Source organism: Rhinolophus hipposideros (genome assembly GCF_964194185.1).
Source record: "Rhinolophus hipposideros genome assembly, chromosome: 13".
Taxonomy (NCBI): Eukaryota; Metazoa; Chordata; class Mammalia; order Chiroptera; family Rhinolophidae; genus Rhinolophus; species Rhinolophus hipposideros.
In genome coordinates, this window is record NC_138059.1 from 57352733 (window position 1) to 57374930 (window position 22198).

General features: G+C 35.2%; 1 protein-coding gene across 1 annotated transcript in view; it reads left to right on the forward strand.

Annotated features, from left to right (window-relative positions):
• Positions 1–22198, forward strand: part of RAB2A (RAB2A, member RAS oncogene family) — an 87571-nt gene that overhangs the window by 53409 nt on the left and 11964 nt on the right. Inside the window, exon 6 of the mRNA XM_081070901.1 lies at positions 7693–7804. Coding sequence (XP_080927027.1) covers positions 7693–7804 — 112 coding nt within the window. The remainder of the gene's footprint in view (positions 1–7692; positions 7805–22198) is intronic.

Below are 22198 nucleotides of genomic sequence, written 5' to 3' on the forward strand. Positions count from 1 at the left end.
CATGCATCTGCCATACCATCTAGCCATTTCACTCCTAGTTCACTCAATGAACTCCTATCCATTTCACTGTTTATCTTTTACCCAAGATAAACATGCTTTCGTATGTCTACACAAAGAAACATGCGAGTGTTCATAGTAGCTTTATTTGTAATGGTTCAAAACGGGGGAAAACCCACATTTCAATTAACTGGTGAGTAGCTAAGTTGTCATATAGCCATACAATGGGATACCGTTCAGCAATAAAGAGGAATGAGCTATTGGTATATGCAGCAAAGTAGATGAGTCTCAAAATAATTATCCCAAGTGAAAAAAAAACAGACAAAAAAGACATATTGTGTGATTGCATTTATATGAAATTGTAGTAAATGGAGATTAATCTATAGCGGCTGAAAGTAGATCATTAGTTGCCTGGGGTGCAGGAGGAGGAAAGGATGGATTACAATGGGATGTGAGGAAACTTGGGAGAGGCTGATGGCTTCACAGGTAATGTGTGTCAAACTCATCATACTTTGCATTAAATGTACAGTCTCTTTTATATCAAGTGTACTGTATAGATTTGATTTTAGAAAGTATTGTTTTAATAGAAATCTAGGTTTGCTGTTAAGAGAAAATATTTACTTAAGTGATATTTCCATCGTAAAAGGCTAACTTTTAATTACTTTGTAGTTAGAAGTGTGTATTATCTTTGCTTTCATTCAAGGCCTTTCTTGGTTATCTTCCTCACTAAGCCATTTTAAGATTAAGGCTCTTGGAAGGAAGCTTTAGTCTTTGTAATACGGAAGTATTCATACTATCTTTAAGTGGTGATGTGTGATATGATAAGAGAAGAATGTTTGGAGAAGAATGGGAATTTTTATTCCTTGTTTTACCAGTGTTTTCCTTGTGTCTGAAGCATGGTGAGTGGCAGCTCACTTGTGTCTTGAATTTGGTTGCTGCCCATGAGGAGCTTATAGTCTAAATATAAAAAGGCAAAGCTTAGTATATACAAGAGGTGTTTCTAATGACGGTGGGTGGGTGGCCCTTACAATTAGGACTATTGTAGTTGTGGAAAGACATTTTAAGAAAGAAGCTAGGAAAAAGGAAAAAAGAATGTATGGCATGCAAAGAGTAAATGGGAATGAAGGAGATAAATGAGGTGATTATTATTAGATGAAGTGCGTTGAGGTAGACGTGGAAACAGAAGAAGCAATTTTTGAATTAGGTGTATTAAGCACTAGGAAGCCAGGGAAGGGATTTGAGAAGGGCAGTAACCTAGTCAGAGTGACAGATGACACAGATTTTTCTTACTATGCCATTTTAAATTTGTTATATAAGAAGTAGGAAGCAAAATCTACAAAGATGAAAGTTTTTAATAGTTAAAGGATTATCATACAAACCTTAAACACAAAGGGAGCATAATAAAAGAATGATTTAGGAAAGAAATATTTAAGTAATGAAAGCAATTTAGAGGGGGTGAAAAGTCAAAGACAATATGATTTTATGCCAGGAAAACTGAGGAAACGAACAAAGTAGAGTGATAAAAACAAAAATTGTGAATAGAAAAGTGTCACTTGCTTTTCTTTGAAAAATCCCTCAAACGTCCAAGTCCTTAACCCTCTGCTAAGATAACATTTTAAAATGCAAACATAATCAGATACTGGTAGTGGGAAACTGGGAATAACTTTAAATATCACAAAATAAGAGATGGCTTAAGTATAATGTGTCATAAGCATAAAATGGAAAGGGAAAGGTACTTTCTTGAAGATTTTGTGTAATTTAGAGCTACCATGTTTCCCCAAAAATAAGACCGAATCCGGACAATCAGCTCTAATGTGTCTTTTGGGGCAAAAATTAATATAAGACCCAGTCTTATTTTAATATAATATATGACCACGTATAATATAATGTAATGTAATATAATATATAATAATAAATATACCCGGTCTTAGTTTAATATAAGACCAGGTCTTATATTAACTTTTGTTCCAAAAGACGCATTAGAGCTGATTGTCCAGCTAGGTCTTATTCTCGGGGAAACACGGTAATTTTCCCTTAAGAATGATTGTCAGACAAAGCGGCTGAATTCCAGGAGCATGTTACCATATCACTGTTGCTAGCATTCCCCCCCTTCTTAATTTGTACTAGAACGTAAACTTAATGAGGCCAGGAGGGGTTGGATTTTTGTCTGTTTTGTTGAGTGGTCTGTCCCCAGAACCAGGAAGGAGCTTGGTGCCCAGAAGATCCTCAGATTATAGTTGGAGAATTTATCCTTGCCTAGTTATGCTATGATATTTGCAAACTCAGTTTTCCTGCTTTATGTGTTTTAATCTTACCACTAATATTTTATAGTACAGTCACCTAAATTAACATCATGGCCTATACTTGCTGTTCCCTTTATAGTATTTTACATCAAACTTTTATTCCACTATTTCAGTTTTAGGAGTGTTTTTTCAGCACTTGTTTCACTGAATGAATGCTTAGGTGGCATTTTATAAACTGCAAGCTATTTCTAAAGTGTCACTGTGAAGGTTACGAAACAGTCATTAGAATCATTCATGGAAGTTTCGATCACAGAAACAACAGTGACTGATAATGACTGATATGGCAACTTTGTAAACTTAACTGACAGCTTATCTGTCACGCAGCTTTGAAGTTATGAAATTCCTGCTGAATTTTGTAAATTGAAACATTGACGTTACTTAACATTATGTGGATGAGACTTTAACATCTTCTATATTATCCCTAATTTGTGTAATTTAAATTTGCATAAAATACTACCATGCTTTACTGTGTACTCAGTAAAAATAATATTGTAAAAGACTGCAAAAATGACATGGGAAAATGATCCACAATATAGTAAGTGGGGAAAAAAAGCAAATTTTAATGAATGGTGGATATGAGTATATTCTGGTAGGGAAGAAACATTGTTTCTCAACCTGTTGGCTAAGATCAAGTGTGATAGGGAACAGAGAGTAATAATAAACGAGTAGGAGATGAGGGTAAGGGGGATCAAATATATGGTGATGGAAGGAGAACTGACTCTGGGTTGTAAACACACAATGGGATTTATAGATGATGTATTACAGAATTGTACATTGTCTAACAATTGTCACCCCAATAAATTTTAAATAATAATAAACGAGTAATCAAAAATTATATTCACCAGGTTGTTAATTACTTGTACAAAGTGAAATTATGGATAGTTTTGTGTGTGAATGTGTGTATTTTTTCATATTTGACAAAAAAAATCTTCAATATAATCAATTACCAGAAAAAGTAATCATTAAAAAATGTTTTACAGATATAGTCTAGCACAGTGGTCTGGATAGAATCACTACCAGCTCTTCCTATACTGTGAGCTCAGATGCTTTCCTTCACTCGTCTGTGCCAGTTTCCTCACCTGTCAAGATAATTAAATAATCCATGTAAAACACTTCATACACAGTACGTGGTTCATGCTGTGTTAGTCTTACCATCCAGTTGTAAGGAAATAATTAAGTGAATTGTTAAATATCTACTTGATGGGATATTATTATTAATTAGTCATTAAAATATTTATGGAAAAGACATAATGACATAGATACCAATATTAAGTGAAGAAAATTAGGGCACAAAGTTGCCGATATAGCATGATTATGAATATATGTAACACAAAGTCACTTTGGGGTAAAAAAAACAAGACTCATTTAATATTATTGTCTGTGTGTCGCGTACTAGAATACAGTTGGTCTTGAGCAACACAGGTTTGAACTGTGCGGGTCCACTTACAGAGGGATTTTTTTTTTCCAGTAAATACCTGGTACCGTTTTCTATCCTTGGTTGGGAGTCTGCAGATGCAAAGCGCCAACTATATGCATTAATCTACACCGTTTTTTAATAAGGGACTTGAGCATCCATGGATTTGGGTATCTGTGGGATCCTGGAACCTATCCCTAGCAGATACTAAGAGCAGCTAAGTTTTGGGGAGTCAAAAGTTATATATGGATTTTGTGCAATTATATGTGCAATGCCCCAACCATTGCATTGTTCAAGGGTCAACTATATGTATATATGTTCATCAATACATCCCACCTACTAAAATTCCTGGCATATAAAAGGCATTCAGTAAATGTTGAATGAATGACTCTCATTTTAGATTTTTCTGTATTTCCTAATTTAATGAGGTTGCTAATAAGCATTTATGAAACTCACTAATACTCTGATAAAGTTAAATTAACATAAATGTGTGGTACCGTTCACCTTCATCAGATTGGCAGATATTAACAAGTGTGATCTTATTACCACATGTTGATAAGGATGTGATGTAATGGTGATTCAAACCTTGCTGCTAAGAGTATAAATTATACAACTCTTTTGTGAAAGCAGCTATATACTAAGTATATATTCAGGGGCAGTGGCTTTTCAAGTTTTGATTTGACCTAAAATAAATACCATGTTTTCCCGAAAATAAGACCTAGCCGAACCATCAGCTCTAATGAGTCTTTTAGAGCAAAAATTAATATAAGACCCGGTCTTATTATAATGTAATATAAGACCAGGTATAATATAACATAATATAATATATAATAACAAATATAATATACCCGGTCTTAGTTTAATATAATAAAAGACCGGGTCTTATATTAACTTTTGCTTCAAAAGACACCTTAGAGATGATGGTCTGGCTAGGTCTTATTTTCGGGTAAATGGTACATTTTCCATCATGACCCTATACATAAAATTATGTATATTCCATGAAACAGTGGGTGATAAACATTTTTTTTTTAATTTTGATTATGACTTATTAAAGTGGTTCAACAATTCTCTGAGTCCTGGTACAGTTTGAAAAATAGTACTGTGGAAAAGTTTTGGCACATGTACACCTAAAAACTAGATAAAATTTTCATTGTAACATTGTTTATAATAATTAAAAATTGCAAATAACTTTGTCAGATGGAGAATTAAAAATAAATTGTGTCCCATTCATTTAATAGAATTAATACAGCAGTAAAAAAATAAGGAAACTAGATTTACATACATTATGTAGATAAATCTAAAAAACAATGTTGACCAAAATTAACAAGTAGAACAATAGCTACATCTGTATTTTCTAAAAACGTGAGGAAAAAAACAAAACACCTCTATTGTATGGCTATAACCATGAATATAAATATAAAAGCATCACAAGAATGAAAACGCCAAATACAGAGTGGTACAAAGTACAAGGGAAGAGAATGAGATCAGGAACAAACAGACACAGAAGAGACAATTCAACTGTAACTATTGATTTTATTTTCGTAACAGAAAAATCATCTGATATAAATCTGTCAAAATAATATGTGTTAAGGCTAGATGGAAGTACATAGGTATGCTATTTTTCAATTACGCTTGACACACAATATTAGTTTCAGATGTACAACATAGTGATTAGGCATTTACATAACTTACAGAGTGATCACCCCCGATAAATCTAGTACCCATCTGACCCATACATAATTATTACAATTTTATTTACTATATTCCTTATGCTATACCCTACATCCTCATAACTGTTTTGTAACTACCAATTTATACTTCTTAATTCTTTCTCCTTTTTCATCCGTCCCCCTAAACCCTCTCCCACCTGGCAGCCATCAAAATGTTCTCTGTATCTATGAGTCTGTTTCTGTTTTATTTGTTCATTTATTTTGTTCTTTAGATTCCCCACATAAGTGAGATCATATGGTATTTGTCTTTGTCTGTCTGACGTATTTCACTTAGCATAATATCCTGTAGGTCCATCCATGTTTTAGATGGCAAGATTTCATTTTTTTTTATGGCTAATGTTCCATTGTATGTATGTACCACCTCCTCTTTATTCATTCGTCTATCAGTGGACACCCAGGCTGCCTCCACATCTTGGCCATTGTAAATAATGCTGCAATGGACATAGGGATGCGCACATCCCCTCGGAGTAGTGTTTGGGTTTCTACGGTAAATACCAGGAAGTGGGATTACTGGGTCTCTGCTATAGCTTTTATTTTAAAGGCTATTTTGTCTTGTATAAGTGTTGCTACCCTAGCTTTTGTTTGTTTCCGTTTTCGTGAAGTATCTTTTTCCATTCCTTTACTTTCAGTCCATGTGTGTCTTTTAATCTGATATGAGTCTGTTGTATATGTAAGAGTTTTGTTTTCTTACATTCAGCCATCTTATATCTTTTTCCATTTACAGTGAAAGTAATTGTTGACAGAAACGTAGTTATTGCCATTTTATTATTCATCTTTTTTATCTTTCTTCCTCTGATTGGAGTCTCTTTAACATTTCTTAGAATATTGGTTTGGTGGTTATGAACTCCTTTAGCTTTTTCTTGTCTGGGAAACTATCCTTTCATTTTAAATGATAGCTTTGCTGGGTAGAGTAATCTTAGTTGTACATCTTTGCTTTTTGTCATTACATACCATATTTTGCTGTGTATAATATGCACTATTTTGCCCAAATTTGTGAGGGAAAAATAATAATGCACATTACACATGGGTAGTACTAATTCTGTATCTACATAAATGTTTTTAGTTCTTTTATTTATGCTTATGTGATAAAAGTACAACTCTAGAAATCAATAATGATATCTGTGTGCAAAATAATACCCTGGAATACAATAATCGGTCTTGTTGAACTTAAAACAAACTTGCAACAACAAAGACTTCTTTGCCTTCTATGATGCATAAATATCGTAAATTTGTTACCAGTACATAAAATCTCTTGTACCTTGTGTCTATTCTTGTGTTTTGTATTTATTTGTTACATAAAATTTCTTGTACCATATGTTAAAAATATAAATGCTAAAATTCTTTTATAATACAAAAAAGTACCTAAATGTAAACAAATAAAAATTTGAATTAAAAGATTAAAACAAAAGATTTTTTTCCCCCTGAAAATCTAGGCCAAAAACGTGAGTGCACATTATACACGGAAGTGCATTATACACGGCAAAATACGGTATATCATGTCAGTCCCTCTGGCCTGCAAAGTTTCTGTTGAGAAAGCAGCCGACAGCTTATGGGGGCTCCCTTGTAGGTAACTAACTGCTTTTCTCTTGCTGCTTTTATGGTTCTCTAATAATAGTAAAGTTTAAAAATTTTTACAATAAAACACTTGACGGAGACTGCTACCTCTCCCCCCACACACACTTTACTAATGCAATTCTAGTATGATAAAAATGAATACTATGCTTTTGTACAAAATTTCTAGGTTTGACTTTATTTTACTGGGTATTAAACCAACTGGTATTAATAATCTAATTAATTTTTTTTAAGGACTTTGGATTTTATTAAGCAGTTTTCTATAGTTTCTGAGAATTGTGTGACTTATTTTTTAATTATATTCATAGCAGTCAATCTGGCTGAAGGATGAGGAGACTCGTGTAGTTCTGCTCTCTAAAATTATTACTTTGAGTAAAATGGTTCCTTTCATTTTGGAATCCACTATTCTGAAAGGCAGGGTATTGGGCTAGATGTTCCCTTTAAGTTTCTCCGAATTTTAGCATTCTAGGACTGTAACTCAGAATCTTTCTTCTGTTTGAAACTAAGCAGTGTACTCGAAACACTTCGACCCTCGTAGTACCCAGCATGATACAGTTGATTACTGTGTTAAAAACTAATTGAAAGAATGACTTTGAATCTCATGGTACATTTTCTACAGACGCCTCTATTTGTCCTATGTTGGTTAATAATATGGCCCTTTCTTTCCCATGTTTAGTGACTTAGAATCTAGAAGAGAAGTAAAAAAAGAAGAAGGTGAAGCTTTTGCGCGAGAACATGGACTTATCTTCATGGAAACTTCTGCTAAGACAGCATCTAATGTAGAAGAGGTAAATAAGAGACCCTTTTAAATGTTTATCATCTTTTAATAGGATTGTTTTATATATCTTAATATTCATTTATTGGTGTATCTTCCATAAGCTTGTTAATCACTGATACTGTTTGAATATCATAAAGTGGGAAAATTCCTTCCCTTTGAAATGCCTTATAACATTCATCTTCTATCAGACTGTTAAATTATATCCTGAGCCTTCTTCTCGAAGCCAAAATGCTTTAACACATCTTCATATATATTTTCTCTAAAATCTTTTTTTTGTTGCATGAGGGAAAAAAATGACACTAATAAAATTTGGAAATGTTTCAAGACACTAAACATTTGTAGCTATTTGTAGCCACTTCTGCTGAACTATGGAAAGTATTATATTATTGTCATGTGACATTATGTAAAGCATGGGAATTCTACCATCTTTAATAGAAAAAATTTGCAGTATCTCAGTTATTTCCATTGATCAACCTAATCCATTGGAAGTTTTCCTAACACATCGTGTTCTTATGTGCTCTATGTGTTTGGATATGGTATTTATATACTGGACACAGATTAAAGGACAGTTAATTCTCCCTAAGGTAATGTATTGCTACATTCTATTTTACAAAATGCAGAAATTAGGCCAAAAAATAAGTAGTTTACCCAGAGTAATGCTACTGTTCCACCTTATGGATAAAAATGTTAAGAACAATTACAGAAAGGGATTATAGAAAACAAATGATTGAAGAATCTCATTTTTCTAAGGATAGCAGAGGATGAAATCATAGGCAGCAGCTAGCACTGTGCCTTTGACATAGTAAACAGTGAGTAAATATTTATTAAGAATGATACTTGGAGCTCTTCTGTTTAGCCCTTGAACCCACAAATTGACTTCAATAATTGAACAGCAGTGGTATTTTCACTGAAGAATTATTTCTTAGTTAAGATATTATACTTATCTATAGTTAATGAGGTGCTCTGTGATAGTCCTTAATGCATTTTCTGTAGGCACCAACTAATGCTTTACCTATTGCTGCCAATAATTAAAACGAAAACATACAAGAGTAATGTTTCATTAAACACAGCAACCCTAGAGAGAAATCTGTTCCTTGCCTTTATTCAACTTAAAATAGACATGTAAAGCTACCTGTTTCAGAGAGACTCCTTTATTAGAGGTGTTGTATTTGAAACCATAAGAGCCAACATGTTGTGGGGGTTTCAAGACATCTGAAACATATCCTTAATATTAACAATAGATGTTCTTCTTGATTTTGAGAATCATAAAGCCAAAATTGTCTGCATTTTAATAAAGAGCCATGCTATGAAGTGAGATGACAAGGCGTCCACTATTGATTTCTAGTTCTATCTTTAATGCCTTTGTGTTCATTTTTCTTACTCTTAATAAGTAATAGTAGATGTTTATTTGTAAGCAGTAAATTACTGTTGTCATTTGGCTGTTGTCATTTAAATGAAATGCAGGTGTCCCCCGCTTTGCGAAAGTCTGTGTTATGCCACTTCACTTTCACCAAAGATCTACATTAGTACCTGTTTTCATTAGCTGAAAGAAATACGAGGAGGATGCTCACTTTTACCAAAAAAGCTGTTACTATACTAATGTGGGTCTTTGTAAAAGTGAAATGGCACAGTGCGGACTTTGAGTAAGTAGAGGACACTCTTCATTTTATGCCATTTCAGCTTAGGAAAGGTTTCATAGGAACGCTCTACTTTCGGATAGTGAAGAAACCTGCTTATTCAATTAATGTTTTGGCAGCACTTATTACAAACATTCTGTATCTGTGGTTAGTAATAAAAATAATCATTTAAATTTGATTTGGGCAGGAATTCCCCATATTCATGAGAGAACAGCACTTTATTTAATCATGTAAATTAATTTGACTCTCAGAGCCAAGGATTTAAGAAATAATCTTTCTAAATTCTACTTTTAAAGGATTCATAAACAAGCATTATATAATATTATCATCCATGAGGTTTTACCTCAAAGCTAAAAATGTTTTGTGATATAAACTATTTTATGAAGTTGGAGGACCATTCTATGATCCAAAAAGAGTGAAATCAAACCTGAATTTCTTTACACAACTTAGGAACTGCTTGAACGTGACCATAATAACCAAAGGACTTCTGTATCTGGGAAGATGGAGTAGACTTACTCTCACCTTCTTCCTGCTAAGTATAAATAAAACTCAAAACATTATGTATAAAACAATTACTAGAAGATTCCAAAAGGTGGAGAGAAGGGCTGACCAGCTGGGGATCTTGGGGCCTGAGGAACGACAGCAGTGATTTCCCTTGTTCTCTTTTTGCCTCATACGAGTATGTCTCAGATTGGGTGCTAGAGAAACTGACAATCTAGAAAGCCTAACAGGTGTGGGGGCTCGGAGGGGAAGCTTACTCTCTAGCCAAAGGACCAGGAAAGGCACAGCCTAGCAAGATAGAAAATGACCGTTCTACAGCCCAACATGACAGAAAAAAATCGGGGCACTGTTTGCACCATCAACTGGCTGTGATGAGATTCTTCCACACTCATCGTTTCCCTTGGGAGCAGTGTCAGACAAAGGCAGCTAAAGCATAGGTTCAAATAAGATCCAGAGTCTTACAAAACAGTACCAAAAATGTCCAGCTTTCAACAAAAAGTCACTCTTTATACCTAGAACCAGGAACATCTCAAACTGAATGCAAAAAAAAAAAAAAAAAAGAGATAGCAGATGCCAACAGCAAGATGACAAAGATGTTACAATTATCTGACAAAGATTCCTTAGGTGACCATCATAAAAAAAGGCCCTACCAAACAATTAGGGGCATGTTTGAAACAAATGAAAACCTGTCTCAGCAAAAGAAATACAAGATAAAAGGAAGAACCTGATAGAAATTTTAGAACGGAAAACAAAATAAGTGAAATAGAAAACTCAATGGATAGGATCAGCAGAACGAAGGGAACAGAGGAAAGAAATAATGGACTTGATAGTAGAGTAAAAGGAACTACCCAGTCTAAACTACAGAGAGAAAATAGGTCGGGGGGTGTGTAAAAACAAAATAAAACAGTGCCTCAGGGACCTGTGGGACAGCAAAAGCTCTAACATTGTGTTATCAGAATCCTAGAAAGAAAGAAGATGGCTCTGAGAAAATACTCAAAGAAATAATGACTGAAAAGTTCCCAAATGGGGCAGAAGACATAAACCTACAGTTTCAAGAAGCTTAGCCAACTCCAAACAGGATAAACCCAAGTAAATCCTTACCAAGACATACTTCTGTACAGAGTCAAATCTCTGAAAGTTAAGACAAAAGAAAAATCTTGAAACATCTTACCAAGTAAAATGATAGCAAATTTATTACCGGAGACTGGAAGCCAGAAGGAAATAGCAACATTTTTCAAGAGCTGGAAGAAACGAACTTTCAGCCCAGAATGCTAGAACCACCAAAAATATCTTTCAGGAATGAAGGGAGATCAACACATTCTCAGATGAAAAAAAACTAAGAATTTATCGATAGCAGATCTACCAAAAAAGAATGACTAAAGGAAGTTTTCTAACAAATGAAATAATAAAAGAAAGAATCTTGGAGGAAGGAATACTGTAACCAAAAGTATGGATAACTATGATAGACATTTTTTCTTAAAACTTTTGAGTCTTGTAAGTTATGTTTGACAATTTAAGCAAAACTATATGTCTGATGTGGTTCTCAGTGTGCATACAGGAAATATCAACCATAGTGGAGAAAGGGACGTCAAGGGAGGTAAGGTTACATGTCACCTGATTGGGTGAAATGACAACACTGGTAGACTGTGATACATTATATACCCTGTTTCCCCAAAAATAAGATCTAGCTGGACATCAGCTCTAATACATCTTTTGGAGCAAAAATTAATATAATTATCATATCATATCATAATGTTCCCAGCCTTATATAAGACTGGGTCTTATAGTAAAATAAGACTAGGTCATATTAATTTTTGCTTCAAAAGACACATTAGAGCTGATTGTCCGGCTAGGTCTTATTTTTGGGGAAACACGGTATATACAATGCAATACCTGGAGCAACTTCTAGAAAATTTACAGAGGTAAACTAAAAAACAATCGAAAAATCAATACAGGATTCTTACAAATGTTCGATTAACCCTCAGTAAAGCAAGGGGGAAAAACAAAAAAGAAAACAGCACACAAAAATAAGACGCAGACTTAAGACCTCACATAGTAATAATGACATGAAATGTAAATGATTTAACTACACCAAACAAAAGACAGAGATTGACCGAGAGGATTAAAAAGCAATGCAGCTATATGGAGTCTATAAGAAACTCACTTCAAATATAATGATATAGGCAGGTTGAAAATAAAATGATGGTGAAAGATATATCACATGAACATTAATCAAAAGAAAACAGAAGTGGCTCTATTAATATCATATAAAGTAGACTTAAGAGTAAAGAAAATTGCCAGAGACAGGGGGATATCATATAATAATAAAAGAAGAATCCACCAGGAAGACATAGCAATCCTAAAACAACAGAGCTGCAAGACATGTGAAGCAAAAAGCAATAGAACCAATGGAATTAAACTAGAAAGCAAAGACAGTCTCAACTATGCTTATGGATTTGTCTATGTCTCCTTTCATTTCTATCGGTTCTAGTTATCAATAACAGATAATTGGAATAATCTCCAGAGACTTGGTAAGTAGACAGTATACTTCTAAATAATATATGTGTCATAGGGAAAGTCTCAAAGGAAAATTTAAAATACATGAAACTGAATGAAATTGAAAATACAACATAATTGGTGGGAAACAGGTAATGCATAGAGGGAAATTTATACCATTAAATGCATACATTAAAAAAGAGGGAAAGTCTCAAATCGATAATCTTAGCCCCTACCTCAGAACCCAAAGCAAATAAACTCAAAGCAAATAGAAGAAAGGAAATAATAAAGATAAGAGCAGAAATCAGTGAATTGAAAACAGAAAAACAATAGAGAAAATCAACAAGAAAAGCTGGTTTTTTAAAAGATCAATAAAATTGGCAAATTTCTGGCAACTGACAAAGAAGCAAAAAGAAGGCACAGGTTACCAACATCAGGAACAAAACAGAAGACATAATTATATATCTCCAGACATCAAAGGAATAGTACATAATTATGATAAATTAGATGAAACGGACAAAAAAACACAATGACCAAAACTCACCTAGTGTGAAACAGATTATTTGAATAGCCCTATAACTATTAAAGAAATATAATTCATAATTTTAAACTTCCCAGAAAAGAAATCTCTAAGCCCAGAGAATAAGTCCAGCTAGGTCTCATTTTCAGGGAAACACGGTAGAATATTTCCTCATTTATTTTATGAGGTAATATTACCAATACCAAAACCAAAGAAAGTACAGAAAAGAGAAGTACAGAGTGATAGCTCTTATCAATATGTAAACAAAAGTTGTCAACAAAATATCAGCAAATAGAATTCAACAACATGAAATTATATACATGTACATAAAATATATACATCATAACTGAATGGAATTTATTTCAGGGTTGCAGGGGTGGTTCAGTATTCAAAAACGAATCAGTATGTTCCACCGCTTTAATCGGGTAAAGAGGGAAAACCATGTCATAGCAATCAATGCAGAAAACACATTGGACAAAATCCAACACCCACACGTTTTAAAACTCGCAAAGAAAAAAAAAAGGAATTGAGCCCGACTTCCTCAGCTTGTTGACTAGCATCTACAAAAAACCTACAGTTGACATACTCAATAGTGAAACCCCTTAGATCAGGCAAGAATGTCTGCTCTTACCATTATTAAACATATTGGTGAAAGTCCTAGCCAGTGCACTAAACCAAGGAAAGGAAATAAAGGCCCACAACTCAGAAAGGAAGAAACAAAACTGTTCCAATTTTTGTATGTTATGATTGTCTCTGTAAGAAATCCCGTGGAATTTATACACACACACAAACTAGAGGTGAGAAGTGAATTCTGCAAGGTTACAAGATACAAGACAAATATATTAAAAAACTATTTCTATATACTAGCAATGAACATCAAAATATCAAATACAATACCATCTATAGTCACAGAAAAAATGAAATATCTACATATAAATCTAAAAATAGCATGCATGGGGACATGTATGCTAAAAATTACAAAACACTGATGAAAAATTATGATCTAAAAAATGGATAAACATACTATATTCATTGTTTGGAATCTCAACATAGTAAAGATGTCACTTCTTTACAAATTGATATACAGGTTTAACCCAATTCCTATTAAACAGAATTCCCACAAGATTTTTTTTAGATATCTGACAATATTAATGTAAAATATATATGAAAAGACACAGGAACTAGAATAGCTAAATCAACTTTAGAAAAAGAAGCATAAAGTAGGAATCACTGAGACTGTGTGATACTAGTGAAGGGATAAATACATACATTGGTGGAACAAACCAGTAAATAGACCCACACAAATATACCCAATTTTTATACCCAAAAACATACCAATTTTTAACAAAGGTACAAAAGCAATTCATGGAGGAGGATAGCTGTTTCTACAAATGGTGCTCTAGTAATTGGCTATCCATAGGCAAGAAAATGAACCTAAGTATCACACATACACAAAAACTAAGTCAAAATGGAATTAAGGGTAAAACTTGAAACTGTTTTAGGGGAAAAAGTGAGAAAATCTACAGTATCTGGCACTAAGCATGCTTGTCACTAAAAACATGATCCATAAAAGGAAAAAAATGATAGATTCGTCTTTAAAAACTTTTGAATGATCCTGGAAGAAGGATAGAAAGACAGTCTACAGACTGGGGAAAAATGTTTGCAAACCAAATATCCAGCTAAGGATTAGTATCTAAAAGAACTCTCAAAACTGAAAAAAAAAAATCTAATTATAAAATGAGCAAGACATGAGTAGACGTTTTATCAAAGACGATATATAAATGGCAGATAAGCACTTGAAAATATATTCAGCATCAGTAGCCAATAGAGAAATGCAAATTAAGACCCCCAACACACCTATCAGAATGGCTAAAATGAAAAAAAATGACACCACCAAATGCTAGCAAGAAATGTGGAGAAGCTAGATCACTCATATATTGCTGGTTGGAATTTAAAATGGTAGAGTCACTCTGGTAAACATTTTGGGAGTGTATTTAAAAACTAGACATGCAATTACCATATGACCTAGCAATTGTACCCCTGGACATTTACCCCAGAGAAATGAAGACTTATGTTCATGCACAAACCCATGTGCGAAAACCCAGCTTTATTTATTTATAATAACCAAACATTGGAAGCAACCTAGTTACCCTTCAATGGATGAATGGTCAGACACATTGTAGTGCATCCACACATGGAATACTACTTAGCAGTAAAAAAGGACAAACTACATGGATGAATCTTTGGAAAATTATGCTTAGGTTACATACTGTATGATTGTTTTTATATGACTTTCATGAAATGACACAATTAGAGAAATGGAGAACAGATTAGTCATCGCCAGTGTTAAGGAGCTTGTCAGGGTGGGCGGAAAGTGGGTGTTGTTAAAAAACAATGTGACGGATCCTTGTGGTGATGGAAATGTTTCGTATCCCTTTCTAGTATTGTAACGATGTACTATACTCGTACATTTCCAAGATACCGCCATTGGGGGAACTAGGTTAGGGTTACATAGGATCTCTCTGTGTTATCGTGTGCCTGCACATATATCTGTAATTAGCTCAGAAAGTTTGATCAAAACACCATAATTATAACCACATAAACTAATTAAATTTAACCTGTTCTTTAAGATCACAGTAGCCATCTAAAAGAATTAAAATAAGGATTAAGATGTCTCACAATTATAAAATAGTAATGTGGGAATATGGAATATAGTTATAAAAGCTTAACTGGTATTTTTTGAATTCATGAAGAACACAGAATTTCTTTTTTAAATTAAGTTACTAATTTTTAAAGATTTTTTTCACAAGTCTCTGTCACATTTCTGCACAGAGAAAATTTTTACACAACAACCAGTTCACTCATGCTAAATGGTAATGTGTTTATATATGCCTAATAAATAATAGTTAGTGTTGAGATTTTTATTATGCATAGACTTTCTTAATACGATTTCTCAGATGTAGCTGAAGATGAAATTATACTAATATTAAAAAAAAAGGCTATATGGAATAAGAAAGACCTGGAAGATAGTGAGTTTTACTTTTAGCAAAGTAACTAAGAATTCCCCAGATGGGATAAACATTACATTTTGCACTTTAATATGTAAACTAGTATTATAAAATAAGTTTATTAATGACCCTTATGCATTGTCAGACTTTAAAACACAATTAAGTACATTATGTAAAGAGCATTTGTATGACGGCGCACATTTATCCATTAGTTTATTTTTCTACATCACCTGTATTAAAGCATTTTGGTAGGCTCACAGTAAGATTGATGGAACTGCTAACGTGTTTCCCTGAAAAAAGCCTAGCTGAACAATCAGCTCTAATGCGTCTTTTGGAGCAAAAATTAACATAAGACCCGGTCTTATTTTAGTTTAAGACCGGGTATAATGTAATAGTAATAATAATAATAATAATAATAATAATAAAAGTACTCGGTCTTATATTAATTTTTGCTCCAAAAAACGCGTTAGAGCTGATTGTCCGACTAGGTCTTATTTTCGGGGAAACATGGTATTGTAAATCAATTGAAACAGTGTTACCTTTTTAAAAAGTAAACCCATATATGCATCTTCTGGCTTTAGAAGTTACCACCGTTTTGACATTTTGGCGATTTTGTTTTATTATGTCTCCTGTTTTTAAAGCAATTCCAGAAATATTCTACCTATAAAATATCTCAGTGGCAGTAATTTTAAAAATATAGCCATGATACCATTATTGTACCTAACAAACTTAGCAATAATTCCTTAATAATATCTGATTTCAAGTCTACATAGCATCCTTTTTATTTTATTCAGAAATTAATGTTGGTAAACAAGTATTTCGTTTCTTCGGGATTAGGGAAGACTAACAAAAGTTATTCTTTCTACTTCAAGAAGTGGGAAGAAGGAGAACTAAGTCACCATTTATCAGACGTCCACCTTGTGATAGGCACTCAACAGCGTTTTCTGTGGCAGGAGAGCTAAGGCCTCAATGGGAAACCACACAGTTCATAAAATTACAATGTATTATCTCTGGGATTTAAGCAAGAATTAGCCTGCTAGAATTAGATCCAGGGAAGAATCATGATGAAATATAAGAGATAAATATGTTAGTTTTACAGGGTCCATATATATATATATATATATATGTATATATATATATTTTTTTTTTGGGGGGGGGGGAAGGGGAACAGGACTTTATTGGGGAACAGTGTGTACTTCCAGGACTTTTTTCCAAGTCAGGTTGTTGTCCTTTCAATCTTAGTTGTGGAGGGTGCTGTTCAGCTTCAAGTTGTTGTCCTTTCAAGCTTAGTTGTGGAGGGTGTAGTTCAGCTCCAGGTCCAGTTGCCATTGCTAGTTGCAGGGGGCGCAGCCCACCATCCCTTGTGAGAGTGGAACTGGCAACCTTGTGGTTGAGAGGACACGCTCCAACCAACTGAGCCATCCGGGAGCTCAGCGGCAGCTCAGCTCAAGGTGCTGTGTTCAATTTTAGTTGCAGGGGGCACTGCCCACCATCCCTTGCGGGACTCGAGGATATAACTGGCAACCTTGTGGTTGAGAGCCCACTGGCCCATGTGGGAATCGTACCGACAGCCTTCGGAGTTAGGACATTGGAGCTCTAACAGCCTGAGCCACCAGGCCCGCCCGGGTCCATATATTCTTAATCAGTGACTTAGAGTTGGGGTTGCAGAAAATAAGCATTGATTTCACGGAAATTTGTTCTAAGTGCTGTACCTTATGTTTTTACTTGCTAAGGACTTGGATTTGCCTAATTATGCCATCCTCCACAGAAGAGGCAGTTTAGCACAGTGGGTAGAAACTCAAGCTGTGGGCTGACTTACTGCCTGAATGTGGAGGACCCTCCAGTAGGAGAGCTGATCATGTGAGGAGTTAAAAGAGGAAGGAAGGTGTCCTGGTGACTCGTCCTAGTCCTAGTGAGCAGTGGTGGTTGGTGTGGGGGCAGCTCACAGCACTCCTTGTCCTCTTTCGTATAATCTAATGAGAATTACTCAGTTCCTAGCCAATCCTTGGCTCTTATGTGAGAGAAGTTGTTGAGGAAACCCTGTTTTAAACTCTTTAAGAGCCGTTTTTAATGTGAATTATTTAAAGACAATTATGTTAAAAGATAGAATGATTTATACGATGCCCGTGTCCTGATTATGGACCGTCTGGCTATAAGTTCCTTTTAGAAATTTAAAATTACATGACTATTTTTTAAGATTAATCCTAACTGATACATTGATGATTCCTTCCTTTTTAGAAATGGACTCATTACCGTTTGCTATTATGCTGTAGTCTATTTTTATATTTTAACCAAGTCCAGTTACTGTAATGCAAGTAGAGACCATGAGTTTAACTCAAGATTGGGATAATTTGCAGCACACAATAACATCATTTTTCCACCATTAGTTGAGGTTTTGGAAATTAGATTTACTTTTAATCTGTTGACATGCTGGTTTTACTCAGCTTAATGATTTCATCCATGAAGGATTTTTTAAGAGGGAGAAGAGTCAGAGGTGTTAGAAAAACATGCACAGGATAGCTCCCCATGACTAAGGGTGATATGGTCCAAAATGTCAGTAGCATCGAGGTGGAGAAACACTGAGCTAGACTAATAGGATACAATTAAAATCAATGAAGAACCGACAACTCAGCATAATACATGAATCTTCTTTATGTAGCAGTGGAGGGAGGGAAGGGTGTATGATTTTGACCTTAAAAATGCTTCATTTCAATGGAAACCTGGGGGAGAAAGTGAAGACTGGAAAGGGCTGTTATGAAGCAATGCCACTTGTACTTTATGAGCTTTCTGTGACCTGTGGATTCTGCAGTGAGTGTCCTCACCTGTGACAGCATCTCAATGGTGATGTTGCCACCTAAATCCAAGTTTTTTAAATTCCTAAACCATCCTGACCCGCTACTCTGTATGCTTCATTCAGCACTGCTGTAGAAGTACTCCTTACGTCTCGAACTTTACATTTTCCTTTATGGTGCCTCTGATGGTGCCAGCTGTTCTGCTATTACCTGAATTTATGCTGCTGGTCTTCACCTGGGATCTTAAGTAAAAAATGGCACCCGGAACTCTACTTTCAAATTCCTTTTTTTTTAATTATTTTCTAAAGAGCATAAACATAAAGTGATACCCTACTCTGCCTGAACTATGTGTTAATTACAGAGGTAAGAATTTCTCAGGACAAGATCTGCTATTTAGTGGATAGATATAATTTTATATTTATAAAATAATATATAACATGAATACCACACACACGTGTGTGTGTATATATATATATATATATATATATACATACATTTATTATATACATGCAAACACAGAAAGCTTTCTTCATATAAAACCTTTGTACTAGCAAACTAATATGGCACATAATCAGTATGTTTAAGTATATTTGTTTTCAAACTATAAGTTATAATTTCCAAGTTACAAGTTACAATAAAGGAATTTATTTCTTCTATCTATGAGACAGATTTTAATCAGTTTTATACAATTTGGGATGGCTCCAAATATGCTGTTCTTATTTATCCTTTGTGTTGTTCACTGAGGAATCACCCAAAAATGTGGTGGAAGTCCACTCCAGAGTCATTTCCTAAATGTCAGTGAAATAAAAAGGCCAATTTCAACCAAAATAATTCTCGTCTATATGGTATTCCCATAGTAATAGGATATCAGAACTCATTCTTTACATTTTCAATTCGCTTTACTACTGATGTTTTAAATGTAATATTTGATGCCGTACCCGTATTTGACTGCACGGCATGCGGGGGGAACCCACGTAGTTAGTCACCTATCATTTGTTAGGTGATATTTATGCTAAACGTGCACAGCATTCATAGTGTTATCACATTTTATGTTAGGAATGTTGAGTTTTTTTTTTACCTCTGGTTGACCAAAACGGAAAAAACAATTTATTTTGACCTCCATTTACTAAAGATTTTGCTGATAAGGAAATAAGAATCAACTAAGTGATCAGCAGTAATATTTCTGAACATCAGTTTTGACTTCCATTTTCAACTGAGACTGGAAGGTCATTGAGGACAGCAGGATACCAGGTTTGCCCGGCGACTGCCTTGGCTCCCCATCAGAATTGACACCTCCTCAGCTACCAGCCTTTGCCAGTTCATTCCAGGACCGTGACTTTGTTTAGTGTCCTACTCTGCAGGGTGGCAGGAAGGTCTGACCCCTGGGGTCTGTGTTGTGACAAACTGAGGAGTTAGGATGAAGATCGCAAGGAGCTCCTCTTGTCACTGGAATCCAGTGACCTCAGTCGCACAATGGGTATCAGCATTTAGAAAAGCATCTCATAAGGGGAAATTTTCTTTGAGATGTAGTTTTAAATGATTAAAACACGTCAGGTACCTAAAATAATGCTGTTGTATGTCTGTGTGGTTCATTGTCAGAATTCCTTCACATACGTTATCTCCATTTTTCCCGAGAGGACTCAGACCCAGGGGTCTCAGTTCCCCAGCCATTCCCCTTCACGTTGTGCTGCTATACGGTGGAGGACAGCAGTACTGAAGATCATCTTGTCCTCCTTTGAGGAGCATTAATTAAAATGATCTCTTCTACATTGCATTCCCTGGTCAAACACGTTTAGGAAGATCTGGACTATTTCCTTTCAGAAAACCAGAATAATTCACAATAACATGTTAGTTTCTGAGAATCCAACATTAAGAAAGTTGTTGCATTTTATTTAACCCAGAGGTTTGCAAGTGACTTAGCTATTCCCCGCAAAAACGGAATTACACGTGAGGGATGCGTCACGTCTGAGGGGTTGGTGTCTCTTTTATTTTGCTTATTCTCTTAATTCACGCTAACAGATACGTTGCACTGTGGGGTGTGAAGACTACTTTTTTAAAGCTCAGAATATACCATAAAAAATTTTTTTCAAATCACTTGTATTTACAGCAGTTCTTAAACATTAGTGTGCATTCCGATCACCTAGGATTCCCACTAAAATGCAGGTTCTGATTCAGTAGTCTGGGGTGTGGCCTGAAAGTCTGCATTTGGAACCGACTCTCAAGTGCTGTGGATGCTGCTGGTTGCGGGCTTGCTCTAAGAAGTATTGAGGCTATGATGAAACTGGCCGAGCGCAGCGCTATCCTTTTCCCTTTTCCGTCTTCTCAGAGGCATTATTCCTTCAAATGTTCTCATCTTCATCTTCCTTTTTTACTCATTCTTGGCACTCAGCATATGATTATACAATCACATTTCAACCATCCTAAAAATAAAAACCTGTCATTCCCAGTTCTTCTGGACATGTTCTCTTCTAGCTTCTAATAAGCCCTATCGCCATTTCCTCATTCTTTTTACACCTCAGTTCACAGTCTGATGTTTCCTCCATCATGGCCAAGGGCACCCTGGACCTACTTGCTTCACCTAACAAATGCTTTTCTACTCTGACCCTAAACACTCCCTTTGGGATAGTCGCTACTTCGGACTATTCCATAAACTTTTTCCTTAGCTCATGACACCATTTTTTCCTCTTTCTTTGTGCCTTCCCAGACTCCTTTACCAGCTCTCCCATGTTGAAATGTTACTTAAATCCGTGACGTCTAGGCTGTGTGTTCAGCTCTACTGATTGACTCAGGCTGCTGCCTGGACATGCTGCATGAGTGGTCCTTGGACCCTTCCAATTTAACACATCCAAACCGAACTGAGAACTCTTCTCTGGTCTGCAGATCTTCAGTATCCTGCATCCTAAAGCGTTCCCTTTCCCTGACCCCATGGAACAGTCATTTATTCAGCTAATATGCATACATATTGCATTCCACTTGTGTCCTATTATTTCTACCTGTTAAATATCTCTGCAAATTGTCCTCTTCCATAATTGCCTCCTAATTGGACTTCCTGTCTTTGTTTTTCAATCCTTTACACCATTGCCTGTGAGATCTTTCAAGAAATGAATATTGAATGTCACTCTCCAATTTTATCAAATCGTGTGGTTCCCCACAGCTTCAGAATAAGACTCCTTAGCTTGGGAGACAAGTCTCTTTATTTGCCAACGCCCCCCCCCCACCCGCCACCCCCAGTGTGCTCTCCATATTAAACTAGGAGCCATCAGCTGCGTGACACTCTTTACCCCCTCCACAGAAAGTGTTCTCTGCACTTGAAATGCCCTTCCTTCCTACCTGACCCTGCAAAGATAAAGTCAGGTCGAATGCCTCCTCTTGGAATGCATGGCCCTTGTTACACCCTCCCTGCCCCAGCACCACCAACCAACACACATACGTGTACACACAGTCAGTTTA